The sequence below is a fragment of the Protopterus annectens genome, chromosome 12.part0, assembly GCF_019279795.1.
Source record: "Protopterus annectens isolate FY-2018-M chromosome 12.part0, PAN1.0, whole genome shotgun sequence".
NCBI classification, from domain to species: Eukaryota; Metazoa; Chordata; order Ceratodontiformes; family Protopteridae; genus Protopterus; species Protopterus annectens.
In genome coordinates, this window is record NC_056746.1 from 388,786,563 (window position 1) to 388,807,879 (window position 21,317).

The 21,317-nt window shown below is 37.6% G+C and overlaps 1 protein-coding gene across 3 annotated transcripts in view; it reads left to right on the plus strand.

Moving 5' to 3' along the window:
* LOC122816589 (putative sodium-coupled neutral amino acid transporter 10) overlaps positions 1-21,317 on the plus strand; it is a 436,081-nt gene that overhangs the window by 302,037 nt on the left and 112,727 nt on the right. For 2 of the 3 annotated variants that reach the window (XM_044089479.1, XM_044089481.1), the window contains 3 exons: positions 220-402; positions 6,375-6,486; positions 10,666-10,772. In XM_044089479.1, coding sequence (XP_043945414.1) covers positions 220-402; positions 6,375-6,486; positions 10,666-10,772 — 402 coding nt within the window. The remainder of the gene's footprint in view (positions 1-219; positions 403-6,374; positions 6,487-10,665; positions 10,773-21,317) is intronic. The other variant, XM_044089480.1, reaches the window with a different exon arrangement.

Below are 21,317 nucleotides of genomic sequence, written 5' to 3' on the forward strand. Positions count from 1 at the left end.
ATGTAATACACTACTGACATTTTTATTCTTTACTTAGCAATTTTATTAAGGGAAAGATAATATGGTTTGTACGCTGGGTGCAAAATAAAAAATAACAATCATTAACACAATTGGTATAGATTTAAATCCTAGATATTTACAGCCATGGTTATGACCTCTGACAGCCTGTGATAAAATGAATTCAAAATATTTATGCCTCATTTGACTATTATCTTGCAGGTTGGAATCTTTGGGTATGTCACATACTCAGAAGGCCTGAGTGGAAACATTCTTGCAGATTTGCCATCTGGCTATATTATCAACATAGTGCGTGTTGTATTCCTTATCTCTCTCGTGGTAGGGTTCCCTTTGATTGTATTACCTTGCCGCCAAGCTATTAGCACCTTACTGTTTGAGCAGCAGGTAGGTTGTCTTCGCTTTTCATGTTATTATGTGACATTAATAACTTAAATTTATTAACTTGTCTTGATTCTTCCTCACCTGCACAGTTACTAAAAATTTTACAATTAAGTTTAAAAATATCCAAGTTAAGTATGGGTATCCTACATCATAATGAGGGTTCCTATTGGAACATCAAAAATGCAATTGTTGGAATCACTAAAGGTCGACCTTTGATGATCGAACAATTACATTTTCAAATGTTCCGAAAATGTTATAAAAACAAAAAAGTAATGTAAAGGGTGTAGGCAGGGGGGCAAGCCCATCCCCTGCTACCTAAATAGACCAACTCCGAGATCGCACAACAGCATACGAAAGGGAAATCTTCCCTTTCCTGCACTTAACTCCCATAAAATGCGATCTCGGCATTGGTATATTTAAGTAGGGGGTGTGGGGGTGCAGCCCCACATTTGGGGGGGGGTACAGGGGGTTTGTCCCCCTGCTCACAGCAGTTACTTTTGTTTCTTTTGTTTGTTTTTTTTTTATACATTTTCGAAGTTTTAATACTTCGATCATATGGTGTCGATCATATGGTATTTGAAGTACTGAAACTTCGATAATGTAATATGTAACCCATAATGATTTATTCTCTGATTACATGTATGTAAGAAAATATATTGTGAAGTATATTCCAATGTTTGATAAAGTTTATGCAATTTCCATTGTGCATTGGATCTGTTCTTACCTGTTTTGGTAGGAAGTATTGCATTTTGTACAACCCTATTTGGCAAACTAAAAGCTATTTTTCCATCAAGCTGTTCTTTGGCCAGTACTCTCTTTGGTCAACATGTATTATACCAATTTGAGATGCGTGTCTGAACTTGTCAATATTTTGTTGTTTTGTAACTAATTAGCCCTCTCACACACCCAGAAGGTAGGCAGTGTGAACCATTTTGCCCTCAGCTATTGCTTTAGCTACCTTTTCAAAAAATTCCACCAGGTTGAGTAGGCATAACCTGCCCTGGGCAAAACCAAATTGGGTTGAGTTCAATGTTTGGAGGTTTTCTATGTCATTATTAATCATCTCCATGATAATTCTTTCCATGGCTTTGCATATGAGACTAGTGAGACATATAGGTCTTTAGTTTCCAGGGACTGTTGATGGCTCACCTTTGTGGAGAGGGATGACTGTTTCTGTTCTTCATTCATGAGGCACAAAGTCTGTTTGGAGGCTATAGTTAAATTACAAATCCAGGGGGCCTGATAAGTCATATTTTGTGCTATTTATAAGGCATCCTGGGATATTATGTGGGCCCACTGATACAGTGTTCCTGATTTGAGAGAGCATTAGGACCTGCTCCCTAGTGATAGTAGAAGAAGTTATATTTGATGTTATTTCTTGAGGAGTGGTTAAGAGAGAGAGAGCGAAATTGATAGGTAAAGTTAGAGCTGAATGTGTCTGCTAGTAGTTTTACTATACCCTCTGGCGCAGCATAGGCGACTCCATTAACAATGAGCTCTGCACATAACTGTATTACCTTTGAGGTTGCAGATATACCTAAATAATGCCTTGTGGTTGTCCTCAGCCTGAAAAGCCACATTTACCACAAATTTGGCTTTGGTATCAGGTAATGTGTGACAGCAAAATGCCAAAGATGTCTAGCTGCTAGTATAGAACATTAAGGCTATGGGTTGTCAGTGAACTGCTCCCTACAGTATAGGGTTCGATTCCCTCAGTCGTCATTTGCCTACTGTGTGACCTTTAGCAAATTACTTAACCAGACAAAGTCTTGGGTCAGTTGGAAAATAGGGGTTGGCTATTCAATAATTCCCTGGACTACACCTCCAGTAACTACCTCAGTAGAGTAGCTAGGGTGGGGTGAAGTGGGCAACTGCCCCTGGAGCAAAATGCTACAGGGAGAGATCAGCCAAACCTGATTACTTTTTAGTAACAGTGCATGCTATTCTTTTTAATAGTGGTATTGGATTTATAGTCAAAGCTGAACACTGTAGCACTCTGTGTGCGGTATGAAAACTGTTGCAACTGTGTTACAATTTGAAAGAAAGAAGTGTTTTTTGTTTCTTTTTTTATTTTTTTTTTATTTTATTTTTTTCCTTTTTTATTAAGGCAAGTCTGAGCATTGTAGTGCACCATGCACTGTATAAACTGTAGCAAATGCTTGCTACATTTGCACCAAACATTTTTTTTTCTTTTTTAAGACAAGTCTGAGTGCTGTAGTGCTCCTTGCTTTCTATAAACTATAGTGACTGCTTTCTACAAATACAGCAATCAGTTTCCTACAGTTTAAAAAGCATTTTTTAAAGATTAAAAGTGGGTTTTATTAAAACAATACATTTGTAAATAATCACAGCAGATGCTGTTCTTGCATGCCACAGCTAATAAAAGAGGCAGCTCTTTACTTTTTTTTTCATGCCTAGGATCTGCAAACTTCTTTGAGAAAGAGGCAAGGTATCGGATTGTTTTAAAATGCAATGCTAAAAATATTTTAAAACACTAGGTATAGAGATCCTCATATTTATCTCCTATGTTTCCCAAGTGCCTATTTCTACCCTTGTTTCTCTTCTTAAATTCTAAAGTAGAGACAAAGGTCTGTTTAAACTGCAGATTTCTGGTCAGCAAATACATATAAATGAAGGTTTTTCAGACAGTTAGCTTCACAGATGAAGGGAATAAATCCAGTAAGGTAATCTAACTTTAGGAATACAGAAGGGCATCCTAGTACTTATCTCAGGTACTTCATCTCTGTCATTTCAAGCTTCCACAGCTGTGGTACGTTCACTGTCAGGTTTTGTGCCATGCTGGGGCACTGGCCACACCACCTTTTATAAGCATCACTTTTATAGGTTCATAGGTAGTTCAGAATGGTAGCTGCATCATCTATTGCATCAGTCACTGCTTTGATGCTCCAAGGGTTTAAGTTCATTTTCATGTCAGCTTTATAGCTGAATATGACAATGCATTGTACAAACAATACAATATAAAAACGCACCATCTTGCCATCCAGAAGTAAAACTAATCCTCTTACTCTAAAGAATGGTTTTAATAAACACATTTGGACGACTCATAATATTACTACTGGTCGTATTGTTGTTAATTCTCTTCGAACAAAAACCACCACACACAACATAAAATGGATAACCATCTTGCCATCCCAGTGTAAAAGTGAGTTACTTACTCTAAGGAACACTTTAATAAACACATTTAGAAGATTTTTTTTTGTAAACTAACCAACCTTTATTAATCTCAATTTAACATTCAGGAACACTGTAAATTTTAGATTACTTGTATCCACAAAAAGTTTCCACCAGTGTCTACAAAAAAAAAAAAAAAAAAAAAAAAAAAAATGGAAAAACTTCAAACAGATGTAAGTTTCAGCACATAACTCTTCTGTAACAATAATCTGTGTACTGCAGCACTCCGCACACGGTAACATAAACTGCAGCAAACTGGCTCCTTCATTTCAGGAGTACTATGTACTAGACTGCAGTCTTTTTTTTTTGTTTGTTTTGGTTTTTTTTGTTTTTTTTTCTTTTTGCTGTTTGCTGCAGAGCTGAGTGTGAGTCTGCTGTATGAAGTCATTTGGTAGAAAGGTACCAAGTGGCCCACTACAGTGCAAGACAAACTTTTTTTTTTCCTCTTCACTTAAAGATATATCGGGAATGAGCACCAAACAATAAATGACTCAGCTACCACTCTGAATTACCTATGAACCTACCTGTGAGATGTCAAAGCACATCAGAAGTGAAGTTTCAATGTAGGCATATTGCTGTGATGCTGTACTTCATATGTTAAGGGGTGTAACTGTGCAACAGCTGGCAGTGCATGGAACATTAAAAGGGTTAGCCTAATGGAGTTTCTTTGCTATACCTGATATGTTGAAATTAATTTGACCAGCTACACACACACACACACACACACACATACACAGACACACACACACACACACATATGTATATATATATATATATATATATATATATATATCTACACACATATCAGTCCCTGTCAGTTGATAGTTTTCAGAAACACAAAATTCATATGATTGAGACCATATGAATGAGTTTTTCAAAATTCAGAGGCTTTTGAATGGAGATCGCAGTGCAGTGTGGATGAGACAATTTACCCTTTTCCACGCTGTAACGCAATCTCAGAGTTGGTATATATAATTGCAGGGGGTGTGGGAGGGGTGCAGATTTTTGTGTTTTTTTTTGTTTTGTTTTTTTTTTTTGATGTTCGAGTTTTCAGAAACGCGACCATATGGTCTCGACTGTATGATTTTCGAGTTTCTGAAAACTTAATCAACTGACAGACCCATATATACACACTTCAAAATCCCGAAAGCTTAAAATTCTGAATCTCAAAATCCCGAACTCAAAATCGAACTCAAAATCCTGAAAGCTCAAAATACAGAAAGCTCATAATACTGAATCTCATAATAACGAAAAACATACAGGACACCAACACTGATGTGTGATTGTGCGGACGTTCTGGTTAGGGTGGGGGTCAGCTAAGTGTGCGATTGTAATGGTCGTTAGGGTTAGGGGTGGGTTAAGTGAGTTAGGGTTAGGGCGCGGGTGAGGTGAGTGCGTGATAGTGACAGAATTTTGGGTTAAGGGTTGGTTAAGTGAGTTAGGGTTAGGGTGCGGGTGATGTGAGTGTGCGATAGTGATGGACCTTAGGGTTAGGGTCTGTTTTAAGGTAGTGGATAGATAGTAGCGTATGTGCAGTGTAGTATAGCTGCAATACAGTTGGTGTCCTGTATGTTTTTTGGTAATATGAGATTCAGTATTATGAGTTTTCAGGATTTTGAGTTCGGGATTTGAGATTCAGGATTTTGAGCTTTCGGGATTTTGAAGTGAACCCATCTATATATATATATATATATATATATATATATATATATATATATATATATATATTTATGAACACACTCACACACACACACACACACACACACACACACACACACATATATATATATATATATATATATATATATATATATATATATATATATATAAAATAAAATGAAATTCGAACCACAGTGTGCACTGAATGAATACTCAAGATCTGAAACATGAAGATTTATTCAACCAACAACAGACTAAGCATATGCTTTCACCAGCAACCTGGCTTCTTCAGTGTAATGCACAGAACAGGGTAGCAAGGTTAGAAATGGAATGGCAGCTTAGGCTCTATGCTACCAGGCGCCCTGGGCTAAATGAATGTGTCACCATAAAGCCTCAGTTAAAATACCTAAGTAGTGTTATTTAGAGGAACTGCAATTTTATATTACATTTTTATATGTATACATATGTAGTGTATGACTATTATAAGCTTATTAAATGTTATGAATTGTTTTTTTAAACTAATACTTGGTTGTAAATGTATTCTTAAGAAATTGTCTGTTTTATTGATTTATTGATTAATTGGATGGGTGGGGAGAATGCATTCTTGCTTTAAATGTGGAGTGTTTTTTATATGGAGTGTTTTACTGTCAGACTCTGAAGAAGCCAGGTTACTGGTGAAAGCATATGCTTAGTCTGTTGTTGGTTGAATAAATCTTCGTGTTTCAGATCTTGAGTATTCATTCAGTGCACACTGTGGTTCGAATTTCATTTTATTTTCTTGGTTGAACCTTTGTTGGTTCTGGTGGACTGTTTAAATATATATATATATATATATATATATATATATATATATATATATATATACACCCTCACCCCCCCACACACCCACACACACACACACACACACACACACACACACATATATATATATATATATATATATATATACATGTATATATATATATATATATATATATATATATATATATATATATATATTTACACTCACATACATTTTCAAAAACGAAACAGATCAGAGTCCACAGCTTTCTGCCTCTGGCAGCACTGCATTATAAAACTGACCATGCTTTATAAATGATCACATTACTATTCTTTCTCAACAGAAACCAGATGGGACATTTTCTGTGAGTGGGGACCTGCCCTTGCGCTATCACTTTGTGGCTACCGTACTGCTGGTGTTCTTCTCTATGATCATTGGACTTATTGTTCCTGATGGTAAGTAGTATATGGCTGCAAGTAATAATTCAGAGCACTATGCTTATGCAGTCGATTTATCAAGTTTATTTGTCAACGTAAGCATTAATTTTAACATTATTATGCTATGCTTCCTTCTGTAATACTTTCAAAATTATTTAGTTTTGGTATATTACATGTTGAAATTTTTTACTCGGTGGAAAAATGCAAACGGGAGCCATTCTGTATACCTATAAATGTACATTCTTTTGCAAAACTATTACTAAATTATTGCAGATAGTATGTTAAAGCCATGTGCACCTCTTAACTCATGAAAGTTCCTAAGCATCGTTTAATTTATTATGAGAATAAGTGCTGTATAATTGTGACACAAGTTATGTGTGCAGCATTAATGCGATAGGCCGCTAATGGACTCAGCCTTGTAGTCCTTTGTCTCCCTCAATCTACTCTGAGTAAGTTACTTAGCCAAACAGTTCTCTAGGGATCAGAAAAGATACACTTGTGGTTAGATGGATTATAAATAAATACAGTGGGAGCAATAGTTGTATTTATTTGTTTTGTTAAGCAGAGAGCTACTATTTTAATCCTTTTTCAGACTGGGCACAGAGTATAAAAGATATGCAAGTTAAAGAGCTTAAAATGAATACTAAATGTAATAACATAAGAAGTATTTATTAAAAGCATCAAACACATCACTTCACATTGATGCATTGAGTCCAATGTCATTCTGCATAATAAGCATTGAAAAAATCTTTCCGATTTCTCCAAATATATGAAAGTTGGCCATGACTGTAGTTACCATTTACCTTATATAACCATAATCTAAGGTCAAAACAATAGGGAAAAGGAAGAAACTGAACATATCCCAGTCATAACATATGTCTGCAATGTCTCCACATGTGTGTGTGTGTGTGTGTGTGTGTGTGTGTGTGTGTGTGTGTGTGTGTGTGTGTGTGTACTTGGTGTAGTGGGTGCTTGCCCCTCCATAAATGCATTGCTTCTTTAGTTGCTTCATTTCAGATGCAGTTGACATTTGAGTGTGCCAACTTCTTTGTGAGTGCTGTTTTGGTGGCTCATCACAAAAGAGTCAAACTATTGTCAGGCAGCTGTGAGGTCACTCAGTGAGGATTTGGATTACATCTACAGTTGCATATCTGCTGACCACCTGAGACTTAACATTGCCTGGACTGTTGTCATAGTTCTTCATGATACCTTGAAGGAATCAAATTGCCCAATTCTTGGCCCTTTCACTATACAAAGTGGTATAAAGCTGACATTTATGAAGAAGTTGTAGCATCTTGGTGTGATCTTTCACATTCTCTTGGCACATAGGGACTAGATGTAATCTATTACTAAGTCTACATGATACCATCTTCAAAATGTTTCCTGCAACAAGTACCTTCTTCTTCCCGTGGCTCTCCATGGTTGCACATGACTCACCACCTTCACAGCTTGCAATTCCCTTTACCTGCGGCTCAGTAGCAGTGAACATCAGCATCTGCAGCTTGTTCAGAATTACACAGCTTGGTCACTTTCAGATACATCTTACTCCCTTCATATTTGCTCCCATTCTGTGACAGCTACACTGGCTGACCTTTCATCATGGATTAAGTTTGAGATTCTGCTGTTCGGTTACTTAGTCTTACATGATCTGGGTGTCTAATATTACTGCTCCCCAGATTACCCCTATTTGATTAGCAGCATGGATGCTGGAGGGGCCACAGTGTGAGGATAGAGGGAAGCAGCCAATGTTGGCTTGTCTATCCTGGGGAAGGAAAGCAGTCTAAAGGCTCACCGTAATATGCAACATAATGCTCTGGTCAGTTCCATGCTACATGAACAGTGAGATGCTACATGAACAGTTCCATGCTACATGAACAGTGAGATGCTACATGAACAGTGAGATGCTGCATGAACAGTGAGATGCTACATGAACAGTGAGATGCTGCATGAACAGTGAGATGCTACATGAACAGTGAGATGCTACATGAACAGTGAGATGCTGCATGAACAGTGAGATGCTGCATGAACAGTGAGATGCTACATGAACAGTGAGATGCTGCATGAACAGTGAGATGCTACATGAACAGTGAGATGCTACATGAACAGTGAGATGCTGCATGTACCTTCAGAGGACAGTGATTGCTGAGACATGAAGCCTGATTTAAGGAAATGGGATTATGGCACACTCCACAGCATGCAGCCTGACGTTGCACCAGTGCCCTTGATTATTTCTCTGTCCCTGGACTAGCATCAGGTTGAGCATGGGGGAGACTAGGACGGTTTTGGTAGACCCAGTAGTATCAGTGTTGGAAATGTCAGCCTTATAGTAACAGCTGTTTAGACCTTCCAATAAAAATCCCATAAACACATGCGTGCATGCACATATAACTGCTATTGTATTATGATAATAATGTCATTTACATAAATGCTGGCTATTCAGATAACAAGTTTGGAAAAATATGTCAGGTAAGATAATTAAAATATCATAACAAGCTGGGTATTTACCAACATATCAGCAAAAAGGCCTTGAATGAGTCCTGAATCCCACTACATAGTTCAGAATTAAAGATCATTCCATTTATACATCCTGTACCACATTTCACAGCAGATGCTATTGTAGAAGAATGGTATTTCATTATCCATAGCATCGCATCAGGCTTTACATCCAAGGTGTGATATCTTTTGAGAGCTGACATACCTTATGTCATCATGAAAAACATGTTTGCTTGAGTGATGAATTGCCAGATCCCATTTCTTACAAACAGATTGGAGCAGCCCAGATTTTGATGAATTGCTGCTCCAATCTGTTTGCATAAAAGAAATGGGATCTGTCAATTCATCACTCAAGCAAATATATTTTTTATGGCAAACTGGCAAGACATTGTGCCATTCTTTAAGGCTGTTCAGCCTTCAAGTCTGTACATTTAAGTTATAAAGGTATTTGAGGTTACAGGGCCTTGTACCCCAGAAAATGCACTTTGCAGTAGTATCAGTGCCAGCTTCAGTGACCTGTCAAATAATTCACTTCATTTCAAAAAAATTGGATTCAGCAAGTCATCATTCAATGAGTCATGATGCAACCATGCCTTATTGCTTATATATTAATAAATACAGTGAGATGTTTACACTATGTACATTTTAGTCCAGTATTAATACAGTTCTACTTTCTTCTAAATTCTGCAAAGACAGAAAGAATATCTTAACTTGTTACACATAAGGCTTCTTCAAAAGACTGGCTTCATTGGAAAGCAGTCACTTTTCCATGCTAATTAGTTTCATAATTATAGTCTAAAAATGTATCGATTCATATTCAATCAAAGAAAGCAAATCATATGATTTTTTTTTTTTTTGGGGGGGGGTGTCACTGTAAAACTTTCCAAAAAATATGTGAAACATGTATGCGTGCTAATTTTAAAACTTTTATCCAAGTCTGATTTAAATGGCATACCTGAAAGAACCGAAACATTAATTTGTTTTATGATCCATTCTTGAAGTACAGTGGTAAGGACTCGCAGATCAATGAATAAAAATAGGTATCCTTATTAGATGCTATAGTACTTTATGACTGGTTGTTTTCTCTCAGGTCCTTTCCAGATGTTATGTATGTCAGCCTTTCTATACCAGTTGAGGCATATGGTATGATTTCAGGTAGCAGATAGCATCTCCTATACCCTAAGTACATATACAGTACATCCATAGTTTGAACAGTTTCATAAGAGTTCAGTAATGAAGTTAGTAAATATGTCTTAATAAGAAAAAGAAAGAAAATAAAGAAGGTGACATACTAGCAGAAAGACAAACCTATATTTTGACATGCAAAATTTATAATTTAAGTCCACCTGGATGCAAATCATGTTACTGTTAGCACAGTAACTCTCAGGTTCTCATATGGTTGTCATAAATTGTCATGACCATTGATATGTGTCCACAATGTACCACTGATATTTAATTAAGACTAATTCATTGAAAACCTTTTTGCATCCAGTTCTTATTTAGCAACTTAAGGAGAATCTGTTGTTTTTACCTTACTGCTTGATAATTTGACTGAAGAACAATTTTACCTTGTAAGTTAAAAGTCAAATCATACCTGCTACAGATTAACAGGCTGAGACATTCTTCAATTCTTTATGAGAAAAGACATATCAATAGAAATTAAACTGTCATATTGACTACATGGTGTGAATGTTTGTTTTTCAGTGGAGACAGTGCTGGGCTTAATGGGAACAACAACTGTTGCAATCACATGTTACATATTACCTTCGCTCATGCATTCCAAATTAAGCAAAGGACGATTCAGTACACAGGTTTGAATCTGCTTCTGTGCATGTAACTTCTCTATTAAAACTATTCCCACTGAAATGTATATATATATGTTTTTGATACTTTGTTATGCATATACCTGTTTAATGCTGTGAATGTACCTATTTAATATCTTTCCCATAGCAAATGGTACTGCTCATTTGATAATCTTGGTAGTCAGGAGCTGTGCTGCTATAATTTTAGTTGATTTTGTGTTCAACGGTTTGCTTTCACTTGCCAAAAACATAATAGAGCACCTTCCACTTCCAGAAGTCACAGGGTTCTATTCAGCACACAGCACTATTATTTTCGGACTTCGTGTAGTGGAAATAAATTGCTTTTAAATAAAATGTACAGCTGCTTTAATTAATATTTAGCATCATTAGCATAATGTAGCTAAAGAAGTGCTGATTCAGAAAGTACTGATTTTGTGAAATTCAGCTGTACAGGAAAACCCAAACAAGGAAATGCCATTGCGGTGGTGGTGCTGCGGTAGCGTTGTCACCTCACAGTAAGACGTTGTCCTGTTCGATTCTCAGCTAAAGCGTCTTCTGTGTGGAGACATGCATGAATGGGTGTACCTTCGTTGAAAGTTGTGCATCAGTGCTGGCAACTCAGCACGTAAAAATCTACTGCCAATCATTAGCAGACCGGAGTTCCGCTATGGCGACCCGTAACCAGGAAAAGCCGAAAGACACAACATATACATTAGTTATATAATTGTGTGCTGGACAATAACATGCTTGTCACAATTTCACAGTTCTGTGACAATGTTATACAACACATCAGGCTAGTTTATACAATCATAAAAAAATCTGTTAAGATGTAACTGTGAACTGCTATGTGGAAAAGCAAGGTTTAGTTGACATTATTTTTGCTGAAACCAGGTTAGATAATCTATAAGAATAGACATTGTAATTGAGTTTGCCTGCATCTCCGCACCATGTTCTTGCGTGTAGGGAAGGGAAGTGTTTTGTGCTTCTGCTAATCTTAAGAACAGTCCTGGCATCTCCCTCTCCTTTATGAGTCTTTCACTTCATCAGGAAGGCCTTATTTTAGTTTTGCTTTAATCTCCATGAAGACATTATTTATTGAAATTCTAAGTCTGAATCCAATTACATATAACAATTTCCATCTACCTAGTGCAAACAATAATAAGCATGTTTATTTGCTGCTGTAAATGGCATTTTACACTATAATACCACCACCAGGCTCTCCTATCAGTCACACAGATGTAGTAGTCAGTAGGATTTTGTCTTCTTAGCAGCTTTACCAGGAGCTTGATTCAGCATTTCATAGCATCAACCAGAGGGAAGGAGGCTTCTGCTTGCAACCATCTGCACTGGTAAGGACATCTGGAGAGGAAGAATGCTAAGAAAGGTATCAGCATATCATCTGAAGTCCCTCTCTAACAGTGACCAAGGTTATTCACCAGTAGCAGGCAGGAAGGTTATGTAATGGTTCCAGTGACCATCCTCAGTTAAGTATAATCACCAATACACCTACCAATTATCGTCTATGGTGGTGGACCTAGAAACACTGCCAGTAGAAACTAGCCAAAAGGAAAGCTCTATAGAAACTCATATTTGTCCAATCACTGCATTTAGTTACAGAAGTAGGTTCACAGATACTCACAGATATACAGCCACAATCATTAATGGTTAGATACAAAAGAGTCATCAGACCAGAAGACTGGAACAGATAATTAAGTAGTCAGGAGGATGCAGATATTCTCCCCATGCATACCTATTCACACCCAAAACTGGAAGAATGGAGAACAGAGATGCATTCTATATGAATACATGTATGCGATCAATTGTGAGTGGTTACACCAGAGTATCCAGTGACAGTCCCTCTACATGCTGTCACCAGTGACTGCTTATGGAGAAGGACACTGGCACACACCCCAGGCATGTTTGTTATTACTAATTACTGGCTACAGAGGAAATTCAGATGCACTCACTTACAGACAGAGTCTCATAAATTTCTGACTACAGAGGGGGACCCCAATACAGTCTCAATGTATACATACTCTCACCAGTGACAAGATATAGACGAGGACCCAGACACGCACTCCCTGTGTATACATCCTGTCATCGGTGATAAGATACAGAGGAGGACCCAGATACACTCCCTGTATATACATGCTCTCATCACTGATGGAATACAGAAGAAGACCCAGACACACTTGCTGTGTATACATGCTCTCATCACTGATGGGATACAGAAGAAGACCCAGACACACTTCCTGTGTATACATGCTCTCATTACTGATGGGATACAGAAGAAGACCCAGGCACACTTCCTGTGTATACATGCTCTCATTACTGATGCAATACAGAGGAGGGCCCAGACATAATCCCTGTGTATACATGCAACATGTATACTTATGTTGATCCGTGGCAGACCACTTTGCAGTTAAGCCATGATAAAGGACAAATTATTATTCCAGGGATAAAAATCAAAAGGAGGATATTCCAGGGTGACTCTGATACAGCTGCTTTTTTGCCCTGCCCTTCACCCATTAAGCCGTCTGCTTAACAGATTACATCAAGGCTGTAATTTGACTCCCAAAAAGTAAAAAAGTGTAATGACTTCTGATCTTCTCTTTGTCGATGATTTAAAACTGTATAACTCATCAGATGAGGAACTGAAAGCACAACTACAAGTAGCCAAAACTTTTTCAGATGATTTAAGAATAACATTTGGTCTTGGTAAATGTGCAAAAGCAACCTTTAAAGCAGGAAAGCTGCAGCACCAAGAAAACATTAGTTTGGGACAAGAGTGTGATATAAAAGAACTTGAGCAAGAGAGAGTGTATAAATAATTGGGAACTGATGAAGGCTCAACAATAAAACATGAACAAATGGGAATCAAACTCGGTAGGCAATATTTTAGAAGACTTACATTAATCCTAAAAACAGCATTGACGTTTAGATACAGAGTTCAAGCTATAAAAGTTTCCTCTTCCTGTCCTAACTTACAGTTTTGGAGTGATTGACTGGCCCCAAAATGTGTTGGGCAGATTAGACAGGAAAACAAGAAGGATGCTTCATGCTCATCAAATGATTTATAAAAATCATTGCATACCAAGACTATATATTCCCTGTTCCAAAGGAGGTATGGGTCTCCTTAAAATTGATTAAATGTATAGATCTGCAGTTGTGGGACTGCATACATATCTCCTGACCTAACAAGTCCCAAACAAAGTAAAAGTTTTGAAACATGAGGAGAAAAAATCTAAGATGACTTCCCTTCTTAATATAGCAGAAGCATATCGGCATCAAGTGGGAATGGAAATCAAAACAGAAGTAGATAGAAATCAGGCAGCAACTGAATTGGACAAAAAAAAAAATGAAAGAATATAAGGTGAAGGATCAGATGAGAAGGCAAGAAATATGGAAAATATAGAAATATAATTTCAAGTATAGAAAACTCCTGGAACTATACCTTTCAACTTCTTAGAACAAGAAAGCTGGAAAAAGCCATAAATAAAAGTGGGACAAAGTCCCAAAAATAGGGACAATTTTTAAATATTGCTCATAAAAACTTTGAAAGTTGGTAGAATAACAGGCTTTGCATTAGCATGATTTTTTTCTGAAGGATATGAAGTCTGAAACTCAAATATCTGTCATTATTTTCTAACTGCAATCTGTAATGATTTACCACTAATTTGCCAGAAAACCACAAGTATATGAAAAATGGGCCAAAAATATGAGGCCAAAATCTAAACATTCTGTGAAAATCTGAAAAGTTGAGATGTGGAATGGTTAAGGAGAGGAGAATTCAAACCAATGGATGAAAGATTAATACTGGTGGACCAAAATGGTGAACTATGTACACATCGGTTTACAAAGTCCATTGAACATGTGGGAGAAACAGACAAATGTAGGTTTTGTAAAACAGAATTGGAAACAGTTGCACACCTTGTTGCTGGTTGTGACATACTAATGGCAGAAGGACTGTATTCTGAAGAGCATAATAATGTGGCAAGACTGTTTTATTGGGGATTGTGCAAACATTATAATAGTGAAGTAGATGAAAAACACTGGAAATATAAGCCACAGACCATCATAAAAAATGATGGTCTACATCACATGGGATCACCCATTACCAACAATTCAAAAGATAGATGCGAGAAAACCAGATATAGCGGTCCATGAAAAGAAGACAAAAACAACATTGATCATGGAAATCGCTACACCCAGTGACTACAGTGCCTTGAATACAGAGAGAGACACAAAGTCTTAAAATATCAGGATTTACAGACAGAAATGAGAGCAAAGTGGAAGAAAGATACCCAGACAGTTCCAATAGTAGTAGGAACAACAAGTCTTATAAAAAAATAATCTACAATCATACTTAGATATGTTACTGATACATGTAACTTCATATGAATTGCAGAAGGAGTCATTACTGGGCACATTCAGGGGTCTGTGAAGAGCACTTCTGGCTGAAATCAAAGATTGAAACAATACTAATATGAACTTTAATCATACTTTGACTTAGGAATGGGGTACATTCCCTTTGTGGTATTATAAATCCAAAAGATTTGGAGAAATTAAAAAAGGAGAACCCAGACACACTCCCTGTGTATACATGCTCTCATCACTGATGTGATATAGAGGAGGACCCCGACACACTCCCTGTGTATACATGCCGTCATCACTGAAGCGATACATAGGACATAGGACACAGTGGCACACCCTATGTATGCATTTTTTCACCAGTGACAAGATACAGACAATGACCCAGACACACTCTGTGTATACATGCTCTCATCACCGATGGAGTACAGAAGAAGACCCAGACACACCCCTATTTGTTGACATCCTTGTTGGTAAAATCTCCTTTCTCCATTCCCATAGTGGCTTAGTTCTTAAAATACTTTCTGGTACTTTATAACTAAAATATAATACGTATTGTTATTTACTATCCTTTCTTAAGGATATCATTATTAGAATGCTAGAGAGCTACGGAAAGTGTTATGTACAAAAGCACCTATATTTTTGGTCTGTCTTGATGCAGATGAATTATTTGATTGAGTCAGCTAGAATTTTATGAGTAGGGCAATGGTAGCATTTAAGTTCCTTGATAGAATGATAGAGTTAATAATGAGGATATATGAAGGGTCAAAAGTAAGAAATAAGGTGGAGGGATTTCTTACTGCCAAGCTGTGTTCAAACAGAGGCACCAGGTAGAATGCCCTGTTTCCTATTTGGTTTATATTTAGATCTGTTAGCAAAGAAAATGAGGGATTCATAAATTTAAGGATACAACTGATGGTGGAACATGAAATGAAGCAAAGCTATTCGCACATAATACTATTATATATGAATTTTCTGTTTAGTCTCTCAGTTGAATGCATTAATAAGATATGAATTCCAAGCGCTAATGTTTTTGCGTTTTTCATATTCATATATACATTTCTCAAGACCTTGTCCACTTTCAAAAATAATGTCACAAAATGTCTCTTTATTTATTAAAATGGAAGATCTTACCTCAGGGGGTATGATACCCAAAGTAGCGATGATATTCTCCCAGATATAATACCTGTGCAATTCTTTCTCACTTTTCCCTTTGATTATAACAGTATACTTTATTTTTTTAGATTTTTGTACTGTTCTCTGCCCTGCAGCTCCACTTCAGCATGTGACTTTTCTCTATATTCTTTCCCACAAAAACCCTTTCTCCAAAACTTGTCTTTGCTTCATCTTCTTGAACCTTCTACATCATTGCTCCCCATGAAACATCTCTCTCATTTTCTAGCTTGATTTGATTCAGCATCTCCTGCAATAAATCAGTCTGCAAACCTCCTAATCAGAAGGGTGTTACAACACAAGCTTCATTCACCCTCTTTTCCATCCTGGTGTCAGCAAATAATTTCCACTGAAAAATGCTCTCTGCAAGGCCATGGAGCGTATTATCATGGAACTTATAAACAAAGACATTGGCAACCTTCAAACACTGGACCCCACCCAGTTTGGGTTTGTGAAGGGCTGCTCTTGTCTCCTGAACCTGATTGACTTCTTCGAATCAGTCTCCAGAGCTGTGGACAAGGGTAAGGTGGTCCACACAGCCTATCTAGACCTTGCCAAGGACTTTGACACCATCCCCCACTCTGGAATCATAGATAAACTTACTAAGCTGGGCATTAATCCCTACATCACCCAATGGGTTGCTAACTGGTTTACTGATAGAACCCACACTGTAAAAGTAGCTGACTCCAAATCCAGCTCCAGATAAGTGACAAGTGGAGTACCTCAGGGTTCAGTCCTGGGACCACTCTTGTTTGGCATCTACTTCTCTGAAGTACAGGCCAGCACTAAGGGACTCTGGCTAACAAAGTTTGCAGATGACTGCAAACTGGGAGCCATTATTGAATCCCCAAATGATGTGGATACTCTGCAAAAGGGCCTTACAGAAACAGATGCTTGGTGCCAGACCCATGGGCTCAAGCTCAATACCAAGAAATGTATAGTTATCCCCTTTGGGAAAAAAACATGTATCCATGAATTACCATATAGATGGCAGTACACTAAACACCAAAAGTGTGATAAGAGACTTAGGGACACAGGTGGACAGTGGTCTCACCTTCGATAACCACATCGCCACAACAGTCAGGAAATCCTTCTATGTGGCACACCTCATCACTAAGGGCTTTTCAATCCAAAAAAAGGAGGTCATTGTCCCACTGTACTCATCCCTCATTAGACCCATTATAGAATACAACGCCCCGTTTGGTATGTACCTCTCAAGACATCTGCAACAACTGGAAAGGCCGCAGAAATACCTCAGTAAAAGAATCACAGGCCTAAAGCAGATGCCCTACACTGACCGCCTTAAAAAACTCCAGCTATACTCTGTTACATATCATCTACTCAGAGGTGATATCTGCTTAACATACAAGGCCATGTCAAACCCAGAGCTGTTGGACATGCTACACTTAAAGAAATCCCAACCCTCAGAGCCACATGCTCCAGGGATCTAAACCTTGTCATCACAATAAACAAAACATGCTGGAGGGATAGGTTCCTGACCCAGAGACTCCCCAGACTCTGGAATAGATTGCCCATACATGTCAAGCAGAGTGCTTCTTTGGCCCTCTTCAAAACCTTGACGATTGGATGGGAGAAAAGAAATTCACCCCAGGGATCACGTTAGTCGCCCTGCTAGACATGGGTCCAGGAAAGTAAATAGTGTGGGAAGAAATAGCCAGGGAATTGTTATGGCTAGGCTTGTATAGGCCCGAGGGCTGATAGCCTAGTACCAACCTATGAACCTATGAACCTATAATCCTCTAAACTGTACCACTTACATCTCAACTTAACAAACATGTTTCCACTCTCTCCCCCATGATCTCTTTCACTCACCATCCTCCCAGCCACCACTGCTCTAGGAATGGGATGTGTCCAGATACTCACAAGCTGTATAAGTTTCAAGTTGGGGAACTTCCCCAAAGTCCTAACAAATTTCCCCTAGTAGTGCAAATACCACCTCAAGTATCCCCCAAAAAGAGGCCAATAGCTTAGTGGGACTAACCTGTCAACAAAGGGTAAATTAACCGTATGCCAGCCTTCCTCACCATAACACTTGAGGAAGGAAGACTGCAATCCAGGTAATAATCTGGGTCTCTAAATATGTGCAGGGAAGTTTCTAGTACAGAAATTTAGGTTTATCCATATAATGATCTAAACTAATTTTTGGACTTATCATATAATACTAACCATTCAAATAAAGCATTCCACTATGTGTTACTGAAAGACATCTTTGTCTGAGCCTTGCTAGCTTATTTAAATAGCTTGTCTACTGAAAGTCTTGTTTTTTAGAGGAACGTTGAGACACAATTTTTTGGCTGAGGAAAAGTTGTTAATGATAAGAGAGTTGTCTAATCTAGCAATTACTCATTTCAATGTTTTTGTATGTGTGGTGAACTTTAGGCAGGCTATCCGGTTAACAGACAGACTGCTATTAGTAAAGATTTGTTAGGCTTGTGATTCAAAGACCTTCTACTGAAGTGGCAATGCACTAAGCATCCAAAAGGAACTAAGGCACATCAACATCTATCTGTCATTGCAAATTAGTGAGTCCATAAACTTGTAGGCTCATTTACTCTTACAAATTGTTCTGCTCACTCTTCAAGATATAATTTTAACTTAGGTACTGCTAGAGTGCTGGAATAATATTATGAACTTAGGTTTGTTGACAGTAGGGACCCTAATGACTGCACTGAAAGAATTTACTGCCTTCGGTGATTAGCATGGCAGATTTTGATGGAGAGCTGATCTCTTTGGACTCTAAAATGGTGCACTTTTTATGTGAAAAAATCAAAACCAGTGAAACAATGCTGTAGGTCACAACAAAGGGCAAACAGTTCAGCTGTGAAAATTCAGTACATGAAGGTGCTAAAACAACTATTGAACACTTTTGTTTCTGTAACTGGAAAATGACAAAAAGACAAGTAAAAACGGAGCGTTGCATCATTATCTGTTGTCAGTACACATGAATTAATAGCTTAAGAATGTAAAAATAGAATTGAATTAGACGTTTTAAACAATGCAACAAAATGATGCTTTAAACGTAGAAAATATCATTCTGGAAAAAGACTCACACACAAAAAATCAGTTCCTAAGAAAGTTACACAAGCATTGACTTTGGGTTGGGAGGGTGGCCTAATGGTTAAGGTGTTTACCTTACAAACAGAAGAAGCAGGGTTTGAGTGTCACAGGGGATAATTGGCTAGGCTTAAAATGGCTTGCAAGAGCAATTAGCTTAGTACTAATCTATGAACCTACTACAAAGAATTAGTTAGACAGCCTGAACAGGAAATAAATAACTATCTGATTAAGTAGAGTTGATAGGTGAAATGATCTAAAGTGCACAGAATTTTGTTTTCCCATGGAAAATAGTTCATGTTAGAACTGCTCTGCATAATCAAAGAATATAAGAATATTAGTTATGAGACTGTACTCATGAGTCAAAACAATACAGGCCTACAAAGTGAAACACCATTAGTTCAAAATGTAATAGAGATATATGAAACGGCGAAAATAAATGACACCCATATCACTAATTCAGACATCTTTCCAACATATCAAAGGAAAAAAAGTTCTCTACAAAATAGTAAACAGCTGTTTGGAAACATCTCTTGCAGGGGTGAACCTCTTCCTTTTTGTATCCATTATTTATGTTTCAGGAAAAAAAATAGAAAGTTACATTATATCCTGTTTTAGGAACACCATGGATGTTCAATATTAATATTGTATGGGATACCTAATAAGGTATTGTGCCTTAATGCATGAAGTTGAAGTTTAAAGTGCAAGAAAGAAGGGTTAAAGCAATATCTTGAAGAAAGAAAATTTTAGTAGAGGTTATATGCCAATCTTTTTTTTTTTAAATTCTGATACTGGTGATGCTAATTATAACGTCACTATCATATTAGATAATAGGCAAGCTGAAGTTAAAATGAGTTGATATTATTGTACAAATGCAAAATAAGCCTGAGGTGAAATGGCATACTTAATTTCAAATACAATTTTCTTCAAGTGCTGCAGTGCATGATGCTGAGAATGGATATAGTGCTGAAGTGCATGATACTGAGAATTGATATAGTGCTGCAGTGCATGATACTGAGAATGGATATAGTGCTGCAGTGCATGATACTGAGAATGGATATAGTGCTGCAGTGCATGATACTGAGAATTGATATAGTGCTGCAGTGCATGATACTGAGAATGGATATAGTGCAGTAGTGCATGATACTGAGAACTGATATAGTGCTGCAGTGCATGATACTGAGAATGGATATAGTGCTGCAGTGCATGATACTGAGAATGGATATAGTGCTGCAGTGCATGATACTGAGAATTGATATAGTGCTGCAGTGCATGATACTGAGAATGGATATAGTGCTGCAGTGCATGATACTGAGAATTGATATAGTGCTGCAGTGCATGATACTGAGAATGGATATAGTGCTGTAGTGCATGATGCTGAGAATGGATATAGTTCTGCAGTGCATGATGCTGAGAATGGATATAGTGCTGCAGTGCATGATGCTGAGAATTGATATAGTGCTGCAGTGCATGATACTGAGAATGGATATAGTGCTGTAGTGCATGATGCTGAGAATGGATATAGTGCTGCAGTGCATGATGCTGAGAATGGATATAGTGCTGCAGTCCATGTACTTAAGTATATCAGTCACAAGCTTTGTCATCCCTGTAACATGCATGGCTGCCACCATCAAGTTTGCGTAGTGCAGTGCACTCCACCATCATGTTTGGGTAGTGCAATGCACTGTGGCAATGATTCAAAAATGGAGCATTATGCAGTTTCATTAGCATAACTCCTATGCTAATTGGTCCCTTGTTAACACAATATAAACCATCAACACTGTATTTTGTAAAGCCACTCTTTAAACTTCAGCAGTGGAATAAAATAATTTCACTAACAATACTGTAGATTTGTAGCTTCTCAGAATTAAGGAAGGAGTCCTGTCTGATTAAGTACCACATCTGTAACAGTAAACACTCATGTGGATGCCAGTC